At 37.1% G+C, this 8,529-nt stretch overlaps 1 protein-coding gene across 1 annotated transcript in view; it reads left to right on the top strand.

Annotated features, from left to right (window-relative positions):
* RNF130 (ring finger protein 130) overlaps positions 1-8,529 on the top strand; it is a 175,875-nt gene that overhangs the window by 82,300 nt on the left and 85,046 nt on the right. Inside the window, 1 exon segment of the mRNA XM_006898119.1 lies at positions 3,165-3,415. Within this exon segment, the coding sequence (XP_006898181.1) occupies positions 3,165-3,415 (251 nt within the window).

Raw genomic sequence — 8,529 nt, 5'->3', positions numbered from 1 at the left:
CCCTCCACCCTCCCAAGCATGATGTCGCTCCCCAAGGACCGACCGGTCTCTCCTTACAACATGTCCAAAGTATGTTAGATGAAGCCTCAGAATCTTTGCCTCCAAGGAGCCTTTAACCCTCTCCAGGATGAACCTATTTGTTTTCTTGGCAGTTCATGGTATATTCAATACTTGTAGCTTACTGAAATAAATGCCTGGAATTCTGAGGCCACATCCTTGGTTTGTCAGCAGTGTTTGCCAAGGGCTTAGGGAGTGGGGATGTGAGGATATAGATGTTCCAAATATTTGCCATCTTCAGTTAAATGTTTATATTACTTTAGTCTGATTTTTAATTCATAAGTCATTGTTTGATCTAGCACTAGTCTGGACCTGAAACTTTAGTCTTCACTTTAATACTCTTTCAGAAATTGGGCCCCACACCCACTGCCCTGGAGTTGTTTCCCACTCAGAGTGGCCCTCCTTTGAGTTTCCAGGGCTATAAATCTTTATGAGAGGAGACAGACGGCCCCCTCTCTCCCGAGGAGCTACTAATGGATTCTCACTGCTGATTGTTTAGTTAGCCTGGTGACACATAGCAGTATTATGCCACCAGAGTGAGAATTCCACAAATTAAAAGCAATTGAGATATCTTGAAAGCAAAGTTTATATATCCTGGCAGGTTTAAGAACAGGTGTGAAAAGGTTCATGGACACCTCTTTAAAATCAGGGTCTTCTCGAGGAGTGTTGTTCTGGAAAGTGTCCTCAAAATCTCTAAGATTGTAGACTTTACCATTTTAATAAGAAAACCACTAATGTTCTGGTTGCTGTAATTGATAGGGGGTTTTGGGGGTTTGTTTTTAATTTTGTTCAACCAGTGTCCTAACTTCCTTTCCTGTTCTTCCCAGTCTCCTCCCTCATTGCCAGCACAATCAAACTGTCCTGTCAGGTCTCTCTCTCTTTAATACTTCCTTTGGTCTCTTTGCCCTTTATGAGAGTAGCGGGAGTTTTCATTGAATCAAGAGCAAACATCTTTCTTTAAAATGTGCACATCAAGGAACCTTGATCATAGTTTGTACTCAGTAAATTCTGCTGAATGGATGATTGGAATAATTAAATACTTCTTTTCCCAAACAGCTTTCCAGTTAAAATTAGTTGGAGCTCACTTAATGTTCCTTGAATGGGTGAAATCACATGGACTGGCTCCTTTGGCTACATGGGCAGTTTTTCCTATTCCTTTTCCAGCTTGTATCTTCAAGAGGGAGCCTCAGAATTGATTTCTAAAAGTGTTTGTACCTGGTGTGATTATAAAGCAATGAGACTGATTGTCATGTGTAGTTTGTGGGATCCGTCTCAGTTACTTTATAGCCATACCTGGTATCTTATACCACAGATTGACTGTTGAACATTTTAATAGCACAAGCCTAAGGTTTCTAAAAGGGACTTTAAACTAGTTTACCATTATTTTATCATTTTCTCTAATTCACTGATCAGAACTCTTGTTTTATAAAATAATTATATATTAATTTTATTGCTTGAATTTGTTTTGTTTTCATGTTTGGACTTTTTTTAAAAATCAACCCTTTGAGAAAATGCTATTCTGGTAAAGTGGCTGGAAGAGTTTTGAATATGGTAATCTAAGTTAGATGGTCCATGGGGCAACATTTTTCCCAAAACTCCTTTTTTTAATAAGTTGTTTATGGTGTTTTTACTGCATTTGACACAGGAATATTAATTTTGTCTAAGTATAATCAATGAAACATGCAAAATTAAATATCAATATATACTGTTCACTCATCCTCAGATGTTTTTGTTTGCTTGTTTTGCTTTATCTGCTTACATTTATATGCAGAAATTTTATTCAACATCAAATAAGTGATTATAATTTTTAATTTCTGCAAAATAAAATGTTTATTCCCTGGCACTGACTTGATACTCAGCCTTAGGGGCTCTTTGTAAAAGTTGTGTGTTGCCAGGCAGTTTCAGCTTCTGGAATTACAGCCACTGGCATCTGGAATGGTGATGGCTAGGCTTCTTTTTTCCCTTAGAGGAAATAAACCAGTCCCTTTGTGAAAGAAAAGGTATTGTAATTTCAGGCTATCCATGGAAAAGATAGTTGCTTACCCTTAATATCCTTCCACTTTGGAAGCTAGGTAAGAGAAAGAATAAAGGAATTAGAAAACAACTTAAGGACTATCTTATATGAGGTTAAATCATTTAAGCCTGTGCAGAACCTTTGGACCGTTGTTAAACAGTGAAACATGATATACGGCACTTGACTGCACTGCCTTGTTCTTCCTTGTCTCCCAAGGTTTTCACCTTTGACAGAATGCCTTCCTACCATTTTTTTTGTTCCTCATTTTAGTGGAAAATAGTTCCTTTTCTGACATGTTTCCACCTCCAAAAGGTTCTAGCTTTCAGGCTTTATTGTAAAAACTGGAAGTACTTTGATGCCAACCAAACTTAACCCGTTTTGGTCCTTGGTTCTGTTTCAGGAAAGGTTTGTGTTTCAGAAGAGTTCTGTAACAAATAAGTAAGAAATCTTACTCTAAATAGAGCTCTAGTGCCCTACTGGCAAAAAGCTGTGCTGCAATCTCACAGGCATGCGGCTTGAGGCCACCATCCGCTCCATGGGAGAAGGATGGGCAGTCTCTTCCTGTATGATTATCTGCCTCTAAAAACCATCTGGACGGTCAGCTGTGGGTTGGTTCTGACTCTGCAGTACACAGCAACAAACTCTAAACAGGTCCAATCTTAAGACCAAAGGAAGGTTCAAATTTTTTAAAAAAATAAAAGATACCACCATTTACGATGTTATTGTTGCAACTCTAATGTCTGATGTGTTCCCTACATTTTAGAGATATAAAACTTTGTTTTTTGTATTTCTTTATATACTTAGGAATAGTTCTGTATACTTCAAGTGCTCCCTGAAGGTCTCTTAGAATGATTAGTCACAAAAATACCAATTTGTATAATTTTTCTCTCTGTAATTGGGATTTTTGAAGAGCATTTTGAGGTGAAAAATGTTTTACAGTGGAAACCTGTCATGAGTCCATCACAGTTCTATTGGTGTATAATTTATAATTTTTATCATTTCTGTTGTTTTTCTAAGTTTCATTTTGTATATATGCAGTGTCTCTTTAAACTGTAAATGTCATTTGAGCATATATATTTATTTAACATTACAGGCACTGGCGATATTATTGCTGTCATGATTACAGAATTGAGGGGTAAGGATATTTTGAGTTATCTGGAGAAAAACATCTCTGTACAAATGACAATAGCTGTTGGAGCTCGAATGCCGCCAAGAAACTTCAGCCGTGGCTCTCTAGTCTTCGTGTCAATCTCCTTTATTGTTTTGATGATTATTTCTTCAGCCTGGCTCATATTCTACTTTATTCAGAAGATCAGGTACACGAATGCACGCGACAGGAACCAGGTGAGCTGACAATACTGTATAATGATTGATTCTTAATAGCCACAATTTATATGCATCTTTTGTAATCACACATATCATGAATGTTATGTCATTATGTTATAGCTATCTTCAAGTAATTTTAATATATAGAAAACTTATCTATTATTTTTCTACAATAGTATTTTTAAGAATTTTTATATGCCTTAAAAGTAAATGATCAAGTTTATAGTGATTATTTAGAATATTTTAAGTAACCAAATAGTTTCGTTTTATAATATAATCTAGTTAGTTTTGTTAATTTTGAGAACTGTTACAAGTTGCCTTTTTAAACTGTTATCTCTGGAGAAGGGAATTAGTCTTGGGTAAGGAGGAGTGCAGACTTTTATTTTGTGTTCTTTTCCTTCATATGAATTTTTAACTATACTATTTATTAGGGGAAAATAATTTAAAACAAAGTATCTGTCATATCTAAGTTGGGACATAAGGGTAAAAGTGAAGTGAAGGAAGATCATTTGGAAGATAATAAAAGAGCACTGTCTAGGTAGAACTATCCTAAGGTTCTGTTGCCCAGTTGTCATTGTTGTCAGGTGCCATCGAGTGGACTACAGCTTAGTGGCCCTGTGAACAACAGATCTGAACCTTGCTCTAGCCTGTGCCGTCCTCATCATCTCTGATATGCTCAAGCTCCTTGTTATAGTCAGTGTGTCAAATCCTTTTGTTGAAGGTCTTCATCTCTTTCTCTGACCTTCCACCTTTCATGGTATGGTATCTTTTTCCAAAGAGTAAGTGTTAACAGGCTGCTTCTTGGAGGCAGTGATTGTGAAACTCTGTTTTCTCTTGCCAAAAAGCAAGACTCACTGCTAGAAATTGATGATCAGGTTTCCAAGGCTGTAAATCTTTAAGAGAGAAGATTCCCATCTTCTTTTCTTAAGAGTGACTAGTGAATTTTTTTTTTCTTGGAATATATCCTGAGAAAATAAAAACTGAGGCACAGAGACTTGTACGCCAGTGTTCATAGCAGCGTTATTCATCATTATAAGAACATGGAAACAGCCCAAATGTCCAACCAAAATGGAAAGATTGAGAAATTTTGGTACATTCACACAATGGATTTCTATGCAGTTCGCTTAAGTGATGATTTTGTAAATTACTACCTTACATGGGGGGGACTGGAGAGCATTATGCTGAGTAAACTAACTCAGTCTCATAAAGATAAATACTGTATAAGACCATTATTGTAGAACAAGTATGAGGATCCAAAGGGGAGGCTTAATCATAGGATCACACAATTTGATGGGTGAAGGAAAGAGTGGATAAAGGAAAGGGGAAAGATCTGGTGTATAAAACAATGTATATGAACTTTATGAACTTTGTAAATAAACCAGTATAAAATTTAAAAAAAAAATAGTGACTAGTGGATTTTAACTGCCAGCCTTTGGGTTAACAGTCCACCGTTATGCCTCCAGGGCTCCTTCTTGTGGCTGCTAAGTCTGAACTGACCCATAGCTGACTCTCCTGTTTTTACAGTTAATCACACAGAAGGAGATTGCCCACCCTTCTCCCTCACAGTAGCTGGTGGATTTAAACCAGTGCCTTTAGGATTATAGCACAGCTTCTTACCACAAGGCCACTAGGGCACCTTAGTACACAGTTAATGGTTGTTAAATTGTGATTGAGTGAATAAAGCCACAGGAAAGACAGTGTACTGTCTTGTCACAGAAGGTCTAGAGATGATTTTTCTCTGATGCTCAGTTTGTTTGATATGGTATAGGTGAAATGTCTACACCAGGAGGAGGATTCAAGATAACAGGCAACCATCTGGGGTTTTGTCTATACAAAACTAAAAAATTCATTGTTCTCGGGGAATTCTGGTGGCCTAGTGGCAAAAAGCTGCATTGCGATCCGGAAGGAATGCAGTTCAAATCCCCCAGATGCTCCACTGGAGAAGGAGAGTCAACCTCCTGTGCCAGGGATCCATTTCGACGGTACACAACAGGGGAAAATTAACTGTTTTCAGAATGTGTTGAAGATGTTTTTTATATAACACTGTCCTCTTCTATCCTAGAGTTACATCCAAATTCTTAATGGAATAGTTAAAATTTTCATCTTTCCACATTGTATAAGACAGATGAGAATTTGGCATGAGACAAATTTGAGTCAAATTCTAACCTTACTACCAATATTTGTTTATTTATCATTGCATACTTATGGCATTAGTAATAATAGTACAAAGTAGTATTATTTCCATCACCCCAATCTCCAGTTGTTATATTTTACCACATTTTCTTTCAACTCATACAGTTTTTTTTCCACTCATACACTTTTAAGAAATCATTTGTAAATGAGTTTTAGACAAGATGCCACTTTGCCTTCAAATAGTTCATTGTGTTTTCTAAAATCAAGAATATTCTCTTATGTAATCATAGTATGATTTTAAAATCAGAAAATGAACATCAGTATAATAACAATATCTGATATACAGACCTTTTTCAAGTTTTGTTAAGTCTGTCTCAGTAGTGACCCATATATAAAAGAAAAGCCTAAATTGATTCGAATTCTGTTTTGCATTCCATTGGTGTATCTCTTAATCTGTTTCCTGACATCGACAATTTTTAAATGCACAGGCCTGTTCTTTCATCTTTTAATTAGTCTGATGCTTCATATTTATTCATGACTCAACTCCAATTACACACATTTTTTTCCATAATATCATTCCTTTACACTTGTTCTGAATTTTAAAAATTGCAATTTGAATTAAAATTTAGACAGCAAATTGATTTCCTTTCAGTTATTCATACATACTTGAATAACTGTTTTTAAATAATTACTTATTCACATGCTTTTTAAATTTTATTTTATTTTTTCATTGTGATTTCAGTATAAAAATGTATAAAGCAAGTTACTATTTTGTTCTACCATTCATACACGTTTTGTTCTTTCTCATTAATTTCAACATTCACAATATACTAAAACTTTTTCTACTTGTTCTCTGTAATTCTGATTAATCACTCTATACCTTTCAGTGTCTTTCCTTTTTTTTTTTTTTGTCCCAGCTCATAGCCACTTTCTGGGGGAATAAGACGTCCCATAGCCTTCCTGAGGCTAGAACTCTTTTTTTTTGTTTGTTTTGTTTTGTTTAAATTAATTTTAATGAAAGTTTACAGAGACTTGGGATTTCTAGTCATCCATTGTTGCTCTTTTCTCCCTGCCCACTGCCTCCCCCCAAATCACTTCTCTCCTTGAAAAGAGAAAGAAAAACTCTTTCATTGTTATGCAGTCCCTGTCCCCAAGTTCACTCCACTGTGCTGCCTTCATTTTGGACTTCTGTAATGACAAGAATACCCATTCATATGTCCCTTTTAAACAGATCTCTCCTTCATCTGTTTCAATGCAGTATACATCATTCTTCCCCTCCTTTTCTGTTTTCCCTCAACCCTGATGTCAGTCCCGCTTTACAACAGTGACCCTATGCAATATTTGTCCTTTTGTGAATGAGATCTTTCACTCAGCATAATGTCCTCCAAGGTCATCCGTTTTGCATAATATTTCATGAGTTCCTTGTTTTTCAGTGCTGCATAGTATTCCTTTATGTGAATATACCAGAGCTTCTCTATTCCTGCATTTGTTGATGGGCACTTGGGTTGTTCCCAGCTCTCCGCTGTTGCGAACAAAGCAGCAATAAACATGGGTGTGCATATATCTACTTGGGTGGCGGTTATGGTTTCTTTAGAGTGTCTTTCTTTCTTTAGTGATACAGTGCTGATTATCCCTTTATAGTTTGTTGTCTTTCCTTTCCCTAATATGAATGCCTTTTATCTGTTTGGGAGCTCTGGTGTTATAGCCCAAAGGGAATTATACTACCAACCCAAAGGCAGTTTGAATTCACCATCAGATCAGCAGGAAAAAGTTGGGCAGTCTTCTGTGCCATTTACAGCCTCCAGAACTCACTGGAGAGTCAGCTATGAGCAATTCCAACTCTGTGGCATTGCGTTTGAGTTAATCATTAAGTAATTTTTATTGACTTCCCATCCCTGATTGTGGTGGTGTTGGTTGCTATCACACTGAGTATGTCACTGTATGAACAATAGACCTGAACTCTACCCTTTCCTGTGTCATCCTCATCATCTCTGGTACACTTGATCCCATTGCTGCTCATTATGTCTGTCCATCTCATTGAGGGTCTTCCTGTCTTTTGCTGACCCTCCATCTTGCCAAGTGTGATGTCTCTTTCCAGTGAATAGCCTCACCTGGTTATAGTTCCAAGTATGGAAGATAAAAAACCTCCATGTTTGCTTCCAAGGAGCACTCTGGTTGCACTTCCTCCAAGACAGACCTGTTTGTTCTTTTGACAGTCGATGAGATATACAACACTCTTCTCCAGCACCACAACTTAAAAGCATCAGTTCTTGTCATCTTTATTCATTGTCCCACTCTCTGATGCATAGCAGGTGATCAAGAAGACCATGGCCTAAATGAGGTACACCTTATGCTCAAACTGATAACTGCTCTTAGGTGTTTTGGAGAGGTCCCTGACAGCAGACGTGCCCAGTGCACTATGTCTCCTGATTTCCTGGCTGCTGGTACCAAGAGTTGTTGATCAAAGCAAGATGAAATCATCGACAGCTTCAGTCCTTTCTCCATCTGTCATGTTGTTGACCTTTAGTCCTATTGTGAGGACCTTTTTTTTTTGATATTGAGAGATAATCCATACCAAAGGCTGTGTTCCTTGGTCTTTAACAAGTATTTCATATCCTCCTCACTTTCAACAAGCAAGGTGTGTCATCTGCATAATGCAGGTTGTTGTTAAGTCTTCCTCAGATCCTGATGTCACTTTCCATAGAGGCGAGCTTCATGAATTATTTGCTCAGCATACAGATTGAAAAGGTATGAAGAAAAAATACATCCCTTATGCACACTCTTCCTGATTTTAAACCGTGCAGTCTTCTCTTGCTCCATTCAGACAACAGCTGCTTGATCTAGGTATAGATTTCTTATCTCTCTCAACACAAGTGTTGAGATTTCCATTCTCAATGTTAGTCATAATTTGTTATGCTATACACAGCCAAATGCCTTTGCATAGTCAATAAACACATATATACACTCTTCTAATATCATTCCAGGTTATTGTTGTGTAC

Source organism: Elephantulus edwardii, unplaced genomic scaffold (assembly GCF_000299155.1).
Source record: "Elephantulus edwardii isolate Elephantulus edwardi_28Jun2011 unplaced genomic scaffold, EleEdw1.0 scaffold00221, whole genome shotgun sequence".
Classification (NCBI taxonomy): Eukaryota; Metazoa; Chordata; class Mammalia; order Macroscelidea; family Macroscelididae; genus Elephantulus; species Elephantulus edwardii.
Note: the sequence above shows the minus strand (reverse complement) of the source record. Positions and strands in the feature narration are given on the sequence as shown.